Below are 20,915 nucleotides of genomic sequence, written 5' to 3'. Positions count from 1 at the left end.
ATCATCATTTTGTTTTAATACGGATGCGAAACTTTGAGTTTTCCGAGGTCTGATGAAAGCCTACAGATGATGTATGAAATCCAAAAGGGGAACGTGAGGCATAATTTTGTTAATGAAATGCAAATACAGTCATTCCGTAATGGTCTTCACATTATGAAGACAGCAGGAAACTGTGCTAACAGACACCAAACATCACAATGACACAATCTGAGCGTAAACCAAAACGCCCTCTCCAAAAACCATGTCACCTATTCGTCCCTTCTCCTGGACAAAACCAAAACACCTCCTCTGCCTACAGATTACGGTGGAATCAGGTTTTAATCAATTTGCCCAGCTCCGTGCAAATCAATTCATCTCTTGTTCCGCCTTTCGCTCCTTCCTCCAAACCGAGCTTGATATTTGAATAGCGAAAATTGCAATAGATTATTCTGCGGCTTACAGTAATGCCGTGCGATACATCAAGGCTGGGCAGGCATGGGCCTACAAGGTTAACATTGCCCTTGTGACATGATATTTAGAAAAGCAGTGAACTGCAAGAAAGCTCAATTATAGACCTGCTACATGAACTGCATAAACCATGGTAAAGCCCTCTCTCAACTTACTTGTTGAAAAAAACAACCACAGAGCAAGCCTGAAGCCGGCCACACTACTGTAAGTGACAAAATCTAAACCGCGTTCACGTCATTGAGCACAATATGTGAAATTCTTCGTCTTTTAACATGCATGCAAACAAGAGGTCTTCTTTCATCTTAATATGAATGAAACCCACGCCATTCCATACTTGGACCATTATGCTTTCTATTCATGGAATTTCTCTCTTTTCATTTACTGTACAAAATTTTTCTGTACAACAATATTGGATATTTCAAAAGTCAAGGTTACATTTTTCAAAAGCATGATTTGAGGCTGGTTGTGCCCTAGTGTTTCATGTCTATTTCCCGTTTGTGTTTTGCTTCAACAATATTACAAACTCCGTGAACAGGAGCCTCGGGTTAATACTTCTGTTGTCAAGGAGACCTAAACTGGTCCATAAAGTTATGTGGCCACAATGGATCAGGAAAAAAACGCACGAAACAATAAAACTGTCACATCTCAGACAGTCAAAGGGACCCTTCACAAGACATCTAAAGCTAATACACCCACGCAAATGCGTGCACACGCCTTTGTGCAGACACACGGACCCTCGCTTACTGTACACAGGGGCACGTGCACACGCATGCTAATACGTGACCGCACACACACACCCCCACACAAATGCAGGCACACGAGCGCACACACAACGCACAAACACATTAATTCATTTCTGGTATGCAGCGCTGGTTGCTAATAGCCACGAGAGCGCGGAGCATCGATCGCTGCCGTTTGGCTGCCATGCCGCGTGGCGGTGACACGCTGTGTGGGTGCCGGCGGGAGGGAGGGGTACCAACCGTGAGCCGCGGGGTCGGCGCTGGGCGCGGTGTCTGAACACACGAGGAGGAGGGCAGGTGGAGGAAGGAGGGAAACAGGAGGAGGTACGGCATGCAAAAAAAGGAGAAACGAAAACAATGGGAACAATAAGCAAGCGTTCAGAGACACCAGAGAGACCCAACAGCAACTTCCAGAAAACGAACAAAAAAATAAAATAAACGTACGACAAACCTCTCCACGTCAAACACGGCACGACAAAACACGAAACAACAGAAAGCAATATGTACACACCGTTTCACATGGTAAATAAGAACAGTCGGCCTTGACAGTACAGCATTAATGAGCAGACAGTCATCACATAGCATCAATAACATACATATTGCAGCCAAAGGCACACGTGAGGGACATTACCTGTATCTGGGCAGCACACAACACTTCATTTACAGTAACATTCAGCGTACAGTGTGACAGTTGGTCTCGGTCAATTATTTGAAATCCCCCACCCCCCCCATCTTACAAATGAAAACCAGAGGGGGAAAAAAGGCACTGCTCCTGGAAAAAAAAGGCTTAGACAGACTGTGACTTTTACAATGAAGGTCATGATGTGCTGTGCCTTGTTTGGACTTCCTCACAGGGTGTCTTCATCCCTTCTCTTCACTTGGGGAGGGGGTGCGCACACATCATACTTAGTTTTATGCCGCCACCAAATTTAATCACGAAAATAAATTAAAATGGGGTGCTTTAAAAACTCCCAACTAATGCGCCACATCCGTCATAATCTCAAGCATCTTAAAATTGTGCAACTGAGTGACTTGGAAAGATTAGCACACCACCAGCAATCTATTATTCATAATCTTAACTAGTGGCAATAATATCAAATACAAGAGGCTTGGAAACACCAGTTATAATATTAAAACTGAACTGAGAAAATGAGAAATTGCTAGGACTTGCGCTTTAATCACATTATTTTTTTGCAATTATTTGGAACAATTTACAGTTACTGGCCCTATTTGATTCAATGGGCAATTCAGTACCTCTCACAATTTAAAGAGAGACTGGATATAGAAGCAATAGACATTTAAAATCACCAGTTGCTACCTGAAGCTAGGCTCCAATGACAAGTACCCATAATTTTCAATGACTTTGATCAATAGAACTACTTGAAAGGAATCATCAAAATCCAAGGACTATTGGAGAAGGCAACGGGCGAGTGATCCATCACACGGCCTCAGACGCAGCGGCAGCAGAAGCCTGACATTAAACTTCAAATCCCAATTTTTTTCATTTTGACTTACAGGGCGTTTTGTTACCCAGCAGGCCAAGTTCTGAAGTTCCCTTTCACTCACGTTTAAGTAACTGCTAGGGACGGCGCGGCGCGGCGAAGCCCAGCAGCTCGCCGCTAGCCCGATAGCACGAGGCGAGGCGGTTGCGTAAATGGCGGGTGTCAAGCAGATGTACGAGGCGGCTCTTCCCTCGCTCCGCCTCGGGGCCCGGCGGGCCCGGTTCAAAGGTATCGGGAAAGCAATTCCACATAGCCCGGGCGCTTGTTACGGGGGAAAAAACATTACCCATGACAGTCGCTGTCAGGGCGGCGAAATCCGGACCCGAAGCATGACTGAGCGCGCCGCTCCCTCTCCGAAGAGATCAGATAAAAATCTGCCCCTAATCCGATTGTTGCCTTTGATGATTTTTTTCGGGTACAGTTTACCGGAAATCTACTTTAGAACGCGGAGATGCATGTTTAATTCTAAAAAAGGGAACAGCGCACGCGCTCAAACATTTTCACAAGGTGACAAGCTCAACGGCCCAAAGCGACTGAACAGAGAGGAAGAAAACTTCCACGCTTCAAAAAAACCAATTTGATTTTCATTACTGAAATGAATTCATGTTCTGATATTAAAACCACACTTCAGCTGACAGAAATACAGTAATTTGATGAGCGTATGCACATTTAAAACACAATGTTCTACAGAGTACTACAATATTCACCCACGTAAAATGGAATTTTTTTTGGATGTTTACAAATCGGGAACATTCAAAACAACATTTATTGGTATTTAAAATACACCTAAAAAGAGCCAGCAAGAACGAGCGTGCACTAGAGCAACTTTGTCTTACTAATTTAGCCGTAACTTCTTTTTGCATTAGCGTAATTTAAAACTGGACCACTTTAACTGGGATAATACGAGTAACAGGATCTAAAGGTGCTCTTTGCATGATGATCAATTCCAAGGCACTCTCGGATTAAAAACATTAAGCCAAGCTTCACTGCAGATCTCCCCTCGTATTTCCGACGATAGTTTGTTGATTAATCATGCCTTCTGTTGCTCCCCTTTGAGCCAGCTGAAATCCAGCCTCCCTGCCCGTTCCTTGTATCCTGGACGATGCGCTTAAGTTCTAAACTGCTAGCGTCCGGTTTTACTCCCCCACTCTCTCGCTCCGTCGTTCATCCCTGGAGACGAGTGCGACACCCAGCCTGACAGGGAGGCAGTGCTGGCTGCTGGGGCTCACTGGCTGGTGGCTGGGGAGGTACACGTGCTTGGGTTCACAGTCTGTGTACTGGCAGGCTGGGGGGTGGGGGGGGTGGGAGAGGGGTTGTGGTCTGATCTGAGTCACGGTCACGCCGTCTCCAACTGGTGGCCATCTTGAAGGGAGCGGGCGGATGGCTTCAACACCGCCATCTTCGCGGGTGAGATGACGGCCGCAGTGGAGAAAAGTGTGCGCACGCTTTCGTTTGTCTGGGAAAGGGCGGTATTACCCCAGGCAGAAACAGGAAACACCATGTTTTGGATGCCATTTTAAGACATGGACCCGAACCGTACGCACTTTCCGAAGATGTATATTTGGAAAGCTAATTACCGCGTCTCACAATACTGTGCCTCTAAAACGAGCCTCCTGGGATTGCCCTGCGCAATGTAAAGTTATGCTATGCGGCAACATAAGATTTAAACATCAGTGAGCTGGGGGTTGTTATGCATGACAACCCTTCGGGAAGCACTGTCTCTCCCCAGGTACTGGGCTTCCCACTCACTCGCACTGTGATTTTATCTGGCACCTGATAAGATGATGCGTAGCTGTTATTTTAGGGCCTCTGTCACTGTGGAAGGGATAAACTGGGTCAAAACTCCTGGAGGAGTGCACTTTTTTCCTTTTGCATTTGCTTTCTAGGGTAGTGTTTCTAAAACAGGTTGTATACACACATACACACACACAGTTATTATCACACACACCTTATTTATCAAGGGCTAATATTACTATGATACTCCGCTTCTTATTAAAACATACAGCATTTGTTGATAATATAAGTCAAAAGTGTGCTGGTATTAATTGAATGAATGAATGAATGAATGAATGAATGAATGAATGAAGGTCAACATTTATTAGTACTTGGTGTGTCCACCTTCATTACAGACTCCACTATGCTGGGCATTGATTCCACCAGTTTATGAAACACCTCATCTTCCATTTCATTCCAGTACTTTCTCAACACTTTCCACAGATGAACTGTTGACGTTACGTGATGGTCGTTTCCCTGTTGGACTGCTCCCAAAGATGCTTGATTGGGTTCAGGTCCAGTGACAGTCGTGGGAATGTCATCCTAAAAAGCTCTCAATAATGTATTCCTAAATAAGAAGTTTAACTGGAGTATCATAATTGCATTACTGCTTAATAAATAATGAAAGCCAAGACTTGGGAGACTTTTGGTCTCCATAGTATACACATATCTATTCTTTGAATAGATCTGAATCGAGATTAGAATTTATGCCAGATGGCATTCGTATTTATAATACTTACAAATGTGTTATGGAGTGCTTATGAACACTTCATGTAATTCTGCTGTAGTACCTAAAAAAGTGTTGATGTAAAAGGTCACTGATGTACAGCTTGGTCCAAGTGAACAATACTGTACTTACAATTCATGCTACAGGTGGACAGGTTGTCCTGAATTAACATCATCCAAAGTGCTACTCATGGCTCTGAAAGTGTTTTATAGCAAGAGGATGGACCATCATAAAAACACAACGATGTGTACTGCGCCATTTCATTGCATACCCTCAAAATTTACAGTTGAGAGCGATTGCTTGTAGTTTTGTCTTAAGGCAACAATGAACAGTGTCATAAAAGATAAATCAAATTTTTTTAAGGGTCACTTTTAACTGTTTTTCGCAGACATTATCAGCCTTTGGATCTCTCTCTCGCAGCTGGAGACGAGGCGAGCAGCTGTCCTCTGTGAGGGTTTTCGAAGGTCCCGATTTGAGGCGCGTGACCCTTGCCGTCGCTCCAGCTGTAGCTGAATCAAAGCGCTACGCCGGGGGGGGAGGGGGAAAGGTTTGGAAAAGAAGGGCTCCGAGGACGCAGCTCTCTGGGTCTGGTAATTAAAGGCCTCTGCCTGAGCCCCGAGTCACCCCGCCCTGCCCCGCCCCGCCCCGCCCCGCCCCGCCACTCGCGCGGGAACGTCGCGTCACAGCTCAGCTCACGGCTGATGGAGCTACTGCGCGGGGTGGTCCGCCCTCGTCTTTGCCCTCCCCACCCCCGCTTTTTTTCCCGCAAGGACAAATGAGGGCAAAACTTAGCGCCCCGTTCCTGGCAGAACACCGGGCTCCCTCCGCCATGCTTACAGGACGCAGATACGCAGAGCGGCACTCAAAGTGGAACAGCAAATAGACATGCAGGAAAAAACATAAACAAATGAACAAAAACCTTTCGGTAAGCGAAAGTAGTGCGAGGGAGGGAGGACAGAGAGTGCAAGAGAGGAAGAATGAGGGAATCAAAACAAGGAGGAGTTTAAAAATATCAAAAGGAAAATGTAGGGCACCCCATCCTGTTTTATTCATGTTGCTTTATTCTTGTAAAACGCTCGCATGAAAAGCGCTGCACAAACAAGCAAAGTTTAAAAACTGACTTCACTTCAGCTTTGTCCTTCACCCCTTTGTTCAGGTAATGTGGACTGAGGGAAGTGAAAGCGCTACTGTGACTCACATGCGCCAGGCACCCGCCCCAGAGAGCCGGGCCGGGGTGAGCACTGCCACCCCCGCCCCCGGCCTAACCGCGTGTGGGGCACAGCCCAGAACAAGGCATTGGGCGACGCCACGGTCGTCCGCATCCTGGGCCACACGCACTGAATCCCCAAGCTCCTCCATCACCGGTCGGCCTCCTGACCGTAAGCTGACCGCGGTGCAGAGTCCGCGCGGGCCGAGGGGGAGCCGTACGGTGCTGCCGGGCGCTGACCGATCACCTTTCCCCGGGACCGTTGTTTCGCACCCCCCCCGCCACGGGTCGCCTGAAAAAGGGGGCCTTGCTGGCATCGGCAGACGCGACGGTGGGCTCGGTGTTCTGCGGCTAACCGCTAACACCTCCGCTGGCTCCGTGGAGCTGTGAGAGCAGGCGAGGGGGGGGACAGGGAGGGAGGGAGGGAGGGAGGGGGCTGCGCTGTTCTGCCTGAGAGGATGCTACCCTCACAGCTGCTCACAAACAGTACGAACAGCTCCACTCAGCCCTCCAGGAGCTCAAGCCGAGCAGCCCTGCGCAGCGTTCTTCAGCTGAGAAACGCGGGAAAGCGAGCCCTCCCAGCCTTAATCTAGACTGGAGGACTTCTCCGACCAGCCCTAAACAATACTGCCTCTCCGCTTGCTGCAGATTTGAGTACTTTCACAACAACGTAGCGCTTAAAAAATGCATCTCGTTTAATTTCGCGTGTGGGCACGTGTCTGTGAGTATAACCCTGCCTGGTCCGCGTGCTCAGGAGTAAGCATACGCACGTGCACGCGTGCGCCCGTATCTGCGTGCGAGAGAGAGAGCGAGCGAGCGAGCGCGCGTACGCGCCGTGCGTCTCCGCGTGTCCGTGCGTGTTTATGCGAGCAGACGGCGGAGGTGATTCAGGTCCGGGACGCTGATTACCTTCAGTGCTGCTTTACGACTTCCATCTTCCAGGAGCCATCATACGGGCGCAATCACGGCGCTAATAACAATCCACCTCTGCATAAAGAAGACTTATCGGGCGCGTTTCTGTGTTTGCGCCGCGCTAAGTGCGATAAATTCGCCTGCGGCGGCGACTCTGGGCCGTGTTTCAGGGCCCCGCGGGCGCCCTCCTCCCTGAGGTAATGCAATTGACCTTTAGCAAATTAGTCTCTTTCAGCCCCGGCCATCTCTCTCCGTCTCCGGCTCCTTCTGCGCGAGGCGCCGAGACAGGCGGAGAAATGGACTTCCTCTAGCGCACGCCTGCACCAGCTCGCCGGGGGGGGGTGGGGAGAAAAGACCCCAATTCATTTATTCAATTCAGAAATCAGTTTACCAGATGGCGTTTATGCAATCTACGCACTGACGACAGCTTTGGATTCTTTTTTTTTTTTTTGCGCGCGCTCTCTCCTTCTTCTTCTTCTTCGACTCTGGAGGGGAATAAATTGGCCGGCGGTTCGGCTTTATGGCGGTTCATCAATTAAAAACGGAGTCGGCGCAGATCGCAAATCAAAATGGTTTTTATTAGCTGGGTGCGCTTAATGAATGTCTCTTTAAACGTCGTCTCTCGGGCTGATTTTACAGCCGGGCCTCGATGCCGCGAGAAGGATCTTCCTTTTCAGCGAGTGCAGGTGCAACAACCGCCCCGCCACGGCAGACCGTCGCTCACAAACAGCTCTGACAGGCGCACAAACAGGACTTCACTTTTCCTCATGAGACAGAAAAACGAATAAACTGAAGAATAAGAGATGTAATGTGGTACACACAGGTACATTTGAACTACGTATGTTCTCAATCTGTCGCGTTTCGAGGGCACCTGCCGGCCTTCTTCTCTGTCGCGCAATTACTGCGATGCAGGGGCAGCGGCAGAAACAGAGGGAGCGAGAGAGAGAGAGAGAGAGAGAAAGCACTCAGCTCTGATCGAATCTGCAAACTGTACGTACAAAAAAAGCACTTTAATTCTGCGGTTAAGAGTAACAAATGAGAGAAGGGGCGTGACAGAAAGGAAGAACGTGCTAGTGAGAGCGAGGGGGGGGTTTTGATCAAAAAAATCCATTTAGAAAAAAAGGGGGGGGGCTCTTTCGCATTTCGCAAATATCGATAAACATCCATTTCAAAGATGTGTTTAACGCGGACAAAAAAAAAAAACAAAACACGCGCGCACATCCACGCACTCAGAACAGAGACGAATTAATGACATCTGTCCCTGTTGCGAATGGCGGTGGGCAGGGTTCGTCCATTTAGCCATTTATTTTGCAGTATAAATGGCAATTTAGTCATTTCTAAATGTCACCGAGCGAAGCCAGCGCGCACCTTAGCCCCACATTAGGCTCTAATAGATTTTTTTAAAGTGCAGTATACCCCATTCCATTTCTACTTCAGCCAGTTTATCAAAAATGTATTAAATTTCTAAGTGGCCTCTACCTCTGTGCACTGATAAATTCATTTGGTAATGCTGATCCATAACCATCCGCAGTGTGAATAAATAGAGCCTGCCATCGGAGAGCAGAACGGGTTTAAGGCGATCATTTTTTATATATAAATACGCAGAAATAATGGAACTCTCGGCGGAGTTGCGGAACGGAAGGACCTTGGAAAAGTCACAGATTCGTCCCGCAAACACAGAGAAAGCGCGCCGCGCGCACGGCGTTAAGCGACAAGAATGGATTTCTGGAGATCGGCTCGAAATAAAACGCATCTCAGAAAATCAACCGTGTGACACGCGCACACACACAGGCACAGGCAAACTCTCAGAGTTCTACTTAGCGAAAAGGCTCTGAAGATTTAGTTCTTCATTTATTCATGAAAACAGGCTTTGTCCTGTGCCAACTGTCCACTTACCGCACTGGACGTGATTATGCAAAATTACCAATTCAAAGGAAACATTGCAAATATGTTCACAGGAGAAAGGAAAGTGGAACACTAATTACTAAGTGTAGTTCACACCCATCATAGAACTGTGCAGCGTAGCAGAACGGTAGAGCAGTTCAGTTACCGGGTGCGGGACTACCACTGCCCCCTTGTGAGCATGGCACCATTTTACAGGGGTTAAATGGACTGCATGCATGCAAAATGGGCAAGAAAAACTAGCTCAAATGCGACGAGCATTTTCCATGAGCGTCTGTCTTCTTGACATGGCTGGCGGGCTGATTGTATTCATTTAGAAAGGGGAAGGGGCCGGCGAGAGAGAAATAAACGACGGAAGAATACTGTAATTTGAGAAAATGGGACACCAAAATTGGGCAAAATGGCATCGCTAACAAATCTTTGTTTTTCCCGATGCATTTGACCCCCGTGTCTAGTAATTTAAGACGCGTTCGCGAAATACTGCATTCTCGGCACACGCCAGGCAGTGATGGAAGAGGGAGGCTTCACAAACCCCTGTGAAGTCTGGAGAAACCATACGCTCGGCTGTCAATCCCTGACAGGTGCCAACCTATCAAAAGCCTCGGCTCTCCGGAGCAGAATACCATTATCGGTGCAAATGAGTAGGCGACTGATAACATATGACTGGTCCACCCTTCACACAGCCACACGTTCGCATCCCTCAAATATTAGCATTCCCAGCAGTCGCGATACATCTCCGAATGCTAATATTAGCCTTAGCGGGGTTTTCCGCTCGCATTACCATATATACATAACATACAGACGCAAGCAGGGGGAGGGCTGTTTTAAGGAGGCACTCCACAGCGTAGCAGGAATGTCATACACGCAGGACTAGCATGTACACGTACATACTTGTCACACGCAAACACACGCACACGTGATCGCTTTTGTGGCTGTTTTTGCTCTCAGGGAACACATTTGAGACTCTGACTGAAATGCATTGGACCCGCAGGGCTATCATCCACAGCTTGCTTCCAGGGCTCCACAAACAGCATGTTGTGACTGCCATCCTTGAGAGACACAAAGGCAGAGAGGGGCTCTTTAATCCCTGCCTCGGACAGGGCAGGCTACAGCCCCAGATCCCGATAAGATTGCAGACCTGGGGACAAGGAGGCTGCGTTCTGAGAACAGTGCGACGGAAAGGGGATCTTTTTTTTATTTTTTATTTTTTATTTTGTATTTATTTTTTTTTGCGAACGCCCGTGACGGTTTGAGCCGGAGCCCGCTCCTGCGGGACCTGGCTGCGGTTATCGGCGGGAGGGATCTTATCAGCGCCGACTGCCGGCGGTCTCTCTTTCTCTCGCTTTCCGTCTCCCTCCATCTCTCTTTCTCTCGCTTTCCGTCTCCCTCCATCTCTCTTTCTCACACACAGACGCGCGGGCGACCTTTGAGTAGGAAACCCCTACCCAAACACACTCCTCAACGCACGTGCACACATTAACACCCAGAAAGTCACCGCCTTGCCCCCACACCCAGCCCAGCACGTGTGTGCGTACACGTGCATGTGAACACACGCTGTTACCAGGAAATCTGACCACGCAAAGACACACAAACACAGAAATTTGATCCCAGGCTAACACAAACGCGCACACACACACACTATAAGAAAGAAAGAAAGTGGCACCCGCACACACTAACACAAACTCATTCACACACACAGTTCCATCTGCAGTTTAATACAGAGCCAGGGGCTGGTAGGGGATACCGTACCTTGGGCAGTGTCTGGAAGGGTGGTGGTGAAGGTGGTGGTGGTAGTGGTGGTGGTGGCTGTAGTGGGTATAGGGGTGGTGGTGAGAGCATCTGGATGGGAAAGCAAATAAAACACAAAAAAAGACACATAGAGAAATAAATAAATTATGAAATTATAAACAAAAGCCACAAAACAGGGCAAATAATGATGGTCCTTTTTGAAAGTTATTGATACATGGGCAGTTCATATTGTGATTGACTGATATATATAATATATATCAGTCAATATATAATAAATAGATAGTATATGACAGATCAATAATGGTGACATATTGTCTTTTTCTCTTAAGCGGTGGATCATGTATTGTCTGGGATGTGTAACAAGATTTTAAATGTTCATAAAGAAACTGAAACGAAAAATGTGCTTTGTTGTCTTTTCTGTACAGAAATGAATGCCTTTTTTTTTTTTTACAAAATATTGCTGCAAATTATACTTAATGAATTTTTGTCCTTCTCATATTGAGGTTTCTGCAATCTAAAATGAATGCTCACATTTCATTAACCTACAGGCTACAATATATTGTACTGCACAAGATTCTTTAACATTATATCAATAAAAAAGGCCATCACAAGTCAATGAAAAGAAAGACAAGCCATACAGAAACTGATAACAGAAAATGATATGATATACATGGCAAAAGTGCATTAAAAACATAAAACAGACAAAAAATAAACAAAGAATGATAAAAGGAGGAGCAAATGACGAGGGGCGGCGCGGACAGACGGCCATTTTGCCCAGTGCCTTCCATTTCAAATCAGAACTTCTCTTTAAAAAAAATTTTTTTTTTTGGAGAGATGTCAAAATCCAGAAGCGTCTAGCTAGACAGTCGGGTGTTTACATGCTGTCCACGGGCCTGAAATCTTACCGCCTGGAAGTCAGAACAACACGAGCGTTGGGCGGGGTGAGAGGGCAGCGGCCGGGTTTTTTCGCGGGAGACGGACGGACGTTGATAACGGGGAAGGGAAGCGGAGAGGGGAGCCGCGGCCGCCGCTGCGATAAGGGGCGTGGAGGCTAACGCCGAAGCTTCGGGAGCGCTCGCCTGTCTCCTCCAGACAGATACTGCTGTGTTAACATCAGCGGCGGGGATGGGGGGGGGGGTGATGGGGGAAATTGCCTGGCTCTCCGTCTCGGTCTCTTGCCACTTTCTTGACCGCGTACCGTCGAGAGGCCGCAGCGGGAGCGAAAAAACAATTCCCCACTAATGATGGACGAGGACGCAGAGCGAGGGCCCCAAACATTTTCGCGCGGGCGGGGAGGGGGGAGCGAGTGCTGGAAAAAAGTGTCATGCCCGCCATCCAACACCGCGGGGTGCTCGTCCATTCAAAAAGCATGGGCTCCGATATAAAGTATAGAAAGGTACTGTAGATTTTCTGAGACTGTGCAAAGATTTTTTTTTTTACCTCTTCTATTTTCCAGTGGGCACCTGGGATTTCAAATTGGGCAGGGAAAACAAAGGATTGCCCCCTCTATATCCCGGTTCCTCCAGAGATTTACTCCCCATCGGGGAGTGTTTTTCTCGCCTCTGTTTAAACGTTCTTCTTCCCAGGCCTGGTTCCCAGGTCTGGCTTTTGCCCAATATTTCCCTCCTGTTACTCTGTAAGCTGTCTTTGTGACAGTTCTCCGTAAAAAGCGCTATACAAATAAAATGTATTTGATTTGATCAGATGCAGCCAATCAGATGTGGCGGGATTAGGTGGCCACGTGGAGAGAGGCAGTCATTTGTGGGAATTTGGCCAGGACACTGGATTCAACACCCCTAATCTACCCAGAAGTGCCATTGGAGCTTTAACCGCCACAGTGAGTCAGGACCCTGGTTTAATGCCTCATCTGAAAGACAGCACCTTCTGCAGCACAGTGCTGGGGCACTGGGTTTTCTATGGACCTGAGGGGAAGGGCACCCCCTCCTGGTCACCAACACCACTTCCAACAGCAACTTAGTTGTCCCAGATCTCCAATCCAAGCTCTAATCATGCCCACACCTGCTTAGAGGTTTTCCATTCGTACAGGGTGGGTATGGCCGCTGGCATGATGTAATGGATATCCTGCCACTGAAGGAAAATAAAAAATAAAAAATAAATAAAAAATACACACTTTTCCCTTCGGTAGAACATTGTGTTTCAGATGGCCTGGATTTCAACTGATGCTGTGCAGTAAAGCTCAAATATTATTTTATTTACTTCTACGCCAACTTTCAGAGGTTCATTACTAAGCATACACAATGGGGTCACGTGACAACATGCTATAGCAGAGAAATGCTATTCACTTGTACAACTGCTTCCATGCTATACAGCAAAACAGACTGGTTTGGTGTCTGGAAGTTAGACCAAAAATGACTGGGGGGGGGGGGGCGTTGTTATAGTTCTGGAGGGTTTTGTGAAGATGCAGAATTATGCAATTCTACAGGCCAGGGATCTGCACCCCCCCCCTCCTCCAGTGTGTATGATGAAAATGTGCTTCATGTCAAAGTGCTACTGCTGTACATGTGACTCAGCATCAGCATGCTATAACGTGAATGTCGGGCATACACGCACATGTATACATAATTGCATTGAGAATAATTACATTATTCTTTCCTCACAATACAATGACCACAAGTAGGGGAGAGGATATCTCCTATAACAGACGTGAGCTGCAGGTGGGATTGCTGTAATTTCTCCAAGGGCGCAAATTTTCTTGTGTTCAACATTAAGGCTAGTTTTCTTGACACACAGACAATAAACAGTGACATTCTGATTTGAGGAAATCCTCATATTTCAAAGGGCTATCTGATGAGATTTCTTTCTGATTTATGAATTTGACTTTCTCCACAATACCAGGAGGAATTATCACCATTTCTCATTATTTTTTCCTGCTTATTTTGCTAAATCCATTAAACATGACAGATGCAGATAAACACGAGCTGAGCAGTAACTGAATTAAACACATATTAATATTTCTATATTGTACCTGGCTTTTCGATATGACGTCTAGGCTTGACTCAAGCATTCAAATGGAAATGAGTATGTGCGTAGCCGTTCAACCTGATATTCTAACTTCTGGCACCTGCCGCGCACCGTTTCCACGGATACCGCTGCCACTTGACATTTAGGCATTAAGCAGCTATTTGCCATGGTTTGGGGGGGGGGGGGTGGGGGTTGAGTCATTTTCAGGTACAGCAGTATGCCACTACATCACTGTGGGAGTTTGAAGGCAGCCATAAAACCCACTGCGCCGTGTGGGCGTGGATGGTGTCAGGGGGAAGTGGGAGGTGGGGGTTGGAGCTGAGACCACGCGGACGGCGAGACGCGCGTGTGGGGCCACGCCCCCCGACCGTCGAATCCCGCTGAAGGCACAGGCGCCGAACCGCGACTTGGAGGAGAAGGAACTCTGACTGGCCGGGAGCTCGTCCCATCTGGACCGCGTCCTCTGCATACTGAAAGGCATGAGGCTCTCTCCTCCTTAATCATGTGCGGGAAATCGATAACCCCCGTAAATAGACCCCTCCAGAGAGCGCTGACCCGCGCGTTCGCGGACACCAGAGTGGAGCGGGGCCCCGCCGCACGGGTCTATACGTTCCTCATCCAATCACGCGTGCCATTAATCAGGGACCGGGCGTCTCCGCGCGAAAGGAGGACTTTTTTAGTGAAGAGGCGAGCTGCGTAAGCGGGGGGGAGTTTGTGTTTGCTCTGGCACGCGGGCGGCGTGCAGGGAAACAGCCGGCGCGCGCGGCACAGACCGCATCCCCAGCCAAGCCAGGTTTTCCTCTGCTCTAACTCGCAGAGAGCGCGTACACTTTGGCATCGGCTCTCAAAAAAAAAATCTGACGGAATCACAAATTGCCGCACATGCTGTTAAGTGAACTCCTCCAAAATCAACATGGTTTATTTTCGTAAAAGAACACAAACTACGGAAAAAAGGACTATATGGCCAGCAAAACAAATCTGCCAGAGGGCTCTCCCCCCCCCCTCCCCAACTCCAAATTCTTTATTTTCTTCGGAAGGAGTTTCTGCCTAAATGAAGCGGCAATCTTTCAGACAGAGAACCTAAGAGCCCGCAAAATAATGCTATTTTGGGAGTGCCTTGAGTGGTTGGGTGGCGTACCCCGACCCAACACTAAATCACCCTTCTTGGGTCCTCCACTGATCCCGCCCCGACTAGAACCCAAACCGACAGGGTCCACACAAAGCATGTTTTTCTGCGCCTCAACCTAAGAAGGATGAGAAGTCCCATTTTTTTTCCTGAAGGCAGTGTGCTTCCAGAGATTTGTACGTTTGGCATGTAAATAAAGCACTTTTATAGATCCCTGGCTGTCAAAGCAAAGTTGTTACCCGTCCCAAACTATGGTGATTCATAACAGGGGCCCGTGAACGCTGCCGCCAAAGTTCCCAGCGCAGTGCTTACGCTCTAATCGCTCTGGCCGAGGGGACACGCAGTGTACAGTCCTGGTACACAAGCTCCATGGCGCTGTGCTCTGAGATGGGGAAGCGTACCGCCGTCTTCTGTGGCATTACTTTCTTCTTCCCAAAAACTTTGACATCAACCGTTCAATAGGGCACATCAGGAAAAGTAATAGATCAGAAAAGATTAAAGGGGCCATATGTTTGTTTTTCCCCCCATCACCGGTTGCAGTTCTGAAAACAATGCAATTCTTCTTTTCAAAACCTGGGTTCAAATGTGTGCTAGGAAATCTGTGCTAACCAGATGTGTAGGCAGGTTTTTATTATTCTGTTAATCTGCCAGCTGCTGAAATGTCAAAGCATGTCTGTAGACTTTGTACAAATGAGCATGCCGAACGACCTTGTTTTATTTAAAATAAATAAATAAATACATAAATAAATAAATAAGACGTGGAAAATTTATGCATGATGCTGCCCTGGGTATGTTTCCATAGACTGCATTTGTTCTAATGACTGCAAAAAAAATGCAAATTAGCTGAAGAATCTTGCCGGTAGCAAAGTCACAAACGCAGACGGCGAGAGAAGCTTATTTAGCGAACACATAAAAACCGCACGTGTTATTAATGATACACACACACACACATATAGTCAAATGCGTGTTTATTTTATACGATATTTTACGTGATACGAATAAATTGGTGTATCATGCGCATGTAATTAACTGTAGCCTAGGCATACAATTAACCAAATAAAATGATTGTGTTTTGGCTAGATTGAACTGTTCATTGGCAACATTTGTTGGTGTTCACATTTTCATTAAAGGTTTAAAAACCTCAGTCGTTCCCCCTCTGACCACTCCTCCCGTAATATTAATATTCCTCGGTGTCAGGCTCGTAATTTGAGGTTATCGCCCATTCGTGGTTCATCGGCCGAGATGCTCTCAGTCCTAGCCAACGCGGGAAAGCAATGACTTCGGTGGCCGACCTGCCAAAACAAACCAATTGAATTTTCAGTGGCGTGCTGCAGCGAGACGTGTCAGAGCCAAACTACGGCTCGGTGGTGGTGCAACATAATTGGCTTTATCCGGTTACGAACTGTGAGCACTCAGCAGATGTCAGGGATCAAGGGTGTCAATAGCTCATTAAAAATTTGGACTGGAGGAGGGAGGGATTAAACAAAAAATTTTTTTCCTTAAGCCTGTTTGGATATGCGAATACTAACCATGTTTATTTTAAAGTACAAAAAGTACATTTATACATGCGGAAGACCGCTAATTGACTTTCAAACTGTTCCGCGCGGCCGTGTGTCGGGCTGATGTGTTTACTAAAGACGGCCGTGAATCCCTGCCAGTCTGGAGGTGCGAGCCTCATTAAGACTGCAGTCAGCCTGACAGGAGCCCTTCCCTAAAGTCGCTGGGACTGCAGCAAACTCCCAGGGCGCAGGTAGGCTAATGGAAGATGAGAACACAGACTCAATATTTAATATCTGTGACTTTTCTTATTCCCTCGTGAGCACCCCACCCCCCCACCACACACACACACACACAACCCCCGTCTGGGGTGTGCGCGCGTCTCAGCAAAATGTGGCGGTGGCCACTTGGGGACCGGGAGGAAGGCATCGGAGGGGAGAACTGTTAACGGCGAAAAACAGCCACCCAGGAATGATGCATTAAAAAAATATGGGGCTAATGGACCCTGTTGATTTCCTCATCAGAGTCTTCCTAAGACATCTTTGCTTATTTGTTTGAGGGGCCATTTTTTTATTAAAAGTATTTTTTACTTTTTATGGCCGGTGTTTTACCTCACAATAAAATAGAATATGAATAATAATATAATATAATAGCAAACCTGAAGGAGTAATCCTACTCAATCTCCCTCAGCATCTCCCACTCTGCACAGAAGCTCTTAGGTGTTTTTATCTCAGTGGATTCATGCAAGCACAGTGTTTATAACAGACGCTGATGTGGTGCAAGACGCATAAAGGTGAACGCGTTCAATTACCAAGAGCATTTGAATTACACACTGCTGTGCCCCTGGAGCCACTGCCATGCCACCCAGCCCGGCACTGGCAGCACAGCAGAGAGGGCAGTGTCTATTTACCACACTACGGGCCACGGACCGCTACAGGAAAGCTGGCAGCTAATGGAAGCGTAACCCTAGGTTACCCAAATCCCACCTCTGCAGACTCACAGACAGCTTATAACAGGCTGGGCTCAATGTAACCTGTGAGGTAAAGGCTCCAAGGCTCGTGATTGGGTGTGCCTTTACTGGCTACACCGCTCGGAAGCCCTGAGTTTGACATGCAAGGAAAAATCCACGGATGTGCGTTATATTCCAGAACTGCCATTCTTTGACATTTTCACGTCAGGTTCTGTACACAGAGCAAGTGTGTACACCCTCCCCCAATATTAAAAAACAGGACAAATAATCCGCCCCACCTCACAATAATATAGCATAATAATGAGAAAATGTTTTAATTTATCAAATAATAAACATGGGGACTTTGTTGTGATTGGGAAATACTGATCAGTAGTTGTATTTTCCCCTTAGAATTCACCAGAAATGATCATTTCACAGCTGCTCTTTAAAAAAAAAAAAAATATCTTCTGGGGGGGCATGCCCCCGGACCCCCTCAGAGGGCTGTAGTACTCTGGCTCTTCAATTCACCCCACCAACATACAAAGTAAAGTAAAAGCCCCCGTTCCTCCTGGCAAGGCCTTGTTGTTAGATGGAGCTCACGAGGCTGAGCTGCATTAAGGGCTAATTAGCAGAGCGGCGGTAAAAACCCGCTCTTCTGAGACTGAGAGCAGGCCTCGGGCAGTCTGCGGCGGGCCAGGGTGTACGAAGAGCCAAGAAATAAACAAAATCAGAACCCCAAAATGCGCCAGCCGTGCGTTGGTGCTGACGACTCGTGGGCTCCAAACAGGGGGGAAAAAAAAAAGTGAAAAGGAAAAGAGAGAAACGACGTTCCTCTGGCAACACTAATGAGAGCAGCTTATTAAAAGCCACACACCTGCAGCGAAGCTTCCCAAGTAATCAAGGGACGGAGTTTACGTGTTAATAAACACGCCGTGGAATTAAGCAGGAGAAGCGTCGCTTTGAGTAAATAACTCTCCTGGGGAACGGGGCTCCTCGCACCCCCGGCAACGCTCTTAGCGCACCCGCCGCGCGCCTCGTCTCTTTTGTTGACAAATGAAAGGTCAGCGAGGCCCAAGCATTGCAAATTACGTCGCTTAATTGCCTGCTATAATTAGCATTGCTTAACCTGCAGATTAATCAAATTCAGTCAATTTCTTGTGCCACTTCCTCTTCCCCCCGTTACATTATTTCAATGATGATGAAAATTGGAGGGGGAAGAGGATCTTAATACAAGTAGATGTAGGAAGATACTGTATGTACAGTTCAGTTAATCACGCATAATTAACATTTGCGGCTTGTTATATTTAATTATATTGCAATTCGATTTTACCTCATACCTCTATATGTGACTTGGATATCTCAGTGCGCTACATTCATTTAAACAGAAATTAAAATATCCATGGCATCTTATAGTGGGACCAGAGCGTATCATACGTTTTAAGGAAAATTGGGCAGGTAACTTGTAATTCTGAGAACGCTGTACATTGTGGTTCAATTAACTCCCTAATTAACTTTCTCCCTTGTGGAGAAAAAGACTTGCGTACAGTTTTGTCACTGACTAACGCTGCTTAAATCCATGCCCATATCACAACCTTTTTCTTTGATCATTAAGAAAGCTACTTATACTCAGTATAGGACCAATTCAGTGTTTGTCCAGCTGTACAACGGATAATGTTTATTTTTTTTAAGTTACTCTGGATACGCATACGTGCTAAGCAAATAATTAATAGCATTCTTAGGATGGTGTGAAAGGGGACTCAACTGGTGGCATTATAATGTCATACGTGGACTTACAATTATAATTATTTTTCATATTACACAATTGGGGTGGTGTGTGCGTATGCGCATCAGGGAAGGGTGGGGGGCGCTCTGGAAATTTCCATAAGACTCAAACAGCCCTGACGGGCCCTCAGTGTCCATACATGGGAATGTGTGATTGGTCTCATCCTTGGTAATGAGATAAAACACAAAGGAATCACATTTGCTTCACCTTTTGCAATAAGATGCAATTGCTGCGATGGCTACTGACTTGTACCCCGACTCCCCATGAAATGAACGAACATGGACGCATCCAGAACGTTCCAGGAAATGTAAAGGCAGCACGTGCGCTGCCTCCTGTCCTTCCTGAAGTCTGCTTTGAGGACTAGCACGGACCCTCAGTGACACCAGTGACCCAGACGGAATGCGAGGCGGGAGTTATTGAGGTTTTTCACACATTGGATTTCCAGGCTCAGCGGTGCTCTCGCACGCGTCACTGAGACAAGTCCAGAAAAACGTGCGCAATACTTGTCTGTACCTAATATCGCGCAATATATAGAGACGGGTAGAATGCAAACGGAAAGGAAAGATTGGGTTAGGGTGTCCCGGACTTCAGAGGCGGCGGATGTCGGCGGGGGGGGGGGCCCTGCGGCGGATTCGGGGAGCTTAGCGGAGCGGAGATTGAGAGGGGACGTGACGGGCCCCGGGGCCGAGACGCCGGGGCCCTGAGGAAGCAGGCCGTTATTGGGTTAGGAGCGCTCTGTAAACTCGTTAAGGCTCCTCAGAGGGGAGGAGGAAGCCTGGCCGTACGGCGGAGCTCCCCGGCTCAGGGAAGGCGCTTCGGAGAACACGCCCGGGTTCAGCCATTTCTCAGCCTAACTTGTTTAGCCTGGGCCGCCCCGCCAGAACTCTCCGTTGCCGGTGCTTCACGTTCGAGCGGAAAAGGAGCTGATTAATAAAAAAGGGCAGGGGGGCGGGGGGTAGAATGTCACAAAAACTGTTCAGATTTGCTTGCTTGAACTCAAAGTGCTGGATTGTTCACAACACTGCTGCTTCTGTCACAGGGATCCTCCTGTTGTGCTGTTGTCTCCTGCATAGGCTGGGATCACAACACAGCCCTGCCAACAGTGTTCATTTTTTTATCTGAAGAATGCATAGCTGTGTTAATGTTACCATGATGATGGGGGGGGGGTAAGAAATGAGTGAACATGTAAAATATAATTAACATGCGCGCAAACAAATATTGTAAGTGCATTGCATTCGCCAATACGCATGAATTTGACATAGCAATGCGACGCGTTTCAAAGAACCATAAGGATAGGGTAAAACACATTCCAGTGAAATATCCAACAGAAGCAAAACATTCCTTCCTGTATTTGGGAAAACTTAAGGTGTCAGGAGAACCTGGTGCCGCCTTCTCAGGCTCGACCAAAACGAAATATCGCCGGGACCCTCGGAGCCGGTGGCGGCGGCGAGGCGCAAGCTGGGACCGGCGCGTTCGCGACGAGCAGATGTCACCCGGTAATTTGACGAAGAATAATTATCAGGGGCGGGGGGGAAAGAGCAGATGTCACCGCGCTGGCCCGCCGTCGCCAGCGCGCGCGGAGCGTCGGGGAGGCGCCGCTAACAGCCCCCGCGCTCAGG

At 47.5% G+C, this 20,915-nt stretch overlaps 1 protein-coding gene across 5 annotated transcripts in view; it reads right to left on the bottom strand.

The window, feature by feature from the left end:
- Positions 1–20,915, bottom strand: part of cadm1a (cell adhesion molecule 1a) — a 267,196-nt gene that overhangs the window by 20,916 nt on the left and 225,365 nt on the right. For 2 of the 5 annotated variants that reach the window (XM_064351039.1, XM_064351038.1), the window contains 2 exons: positions 10,960–11,049; positions 1,428–1,460 (listed from right to left, as the gene is read on the bottom strand). The exons of 1 other annotated variant lie outside the window; for it this stretch is intronic. In XM_064351039.1, coding sequence (XP_064207109.1) covers positions 1,428–1,460; positions 10,960–11,049 — 123 coding nt within the window. Of the gene's footprint in view, positions 1–1,427; positions 1,461–7,799; positions 8,041–10,959; positions 11,050–20,915 lie in introns of those variants that run through there. 2 more of the 5 variants (XM_064351042.1, XM_064351040.1) reach the window with 2 other exon arrangements.

The sequence above is a fragment of the Anguilla rostrata genome, chromosome 9, assembly GCF_018555375.3.
Source record: "Anguilla rostrata isolate EN2019 chromosome 9, ASM1855537v3, whole genome shotgun sequence".
Classification (NCBI taxonomy): Eukaryota; Metazoa; Chordata; class Actinopteri; order Anguilliformes; family Anguillidae; genus Anguilla; species Anguilla rostrata.
This window is presented reverse-complemented; position numbering and strand designations above follow the sequence as displayed.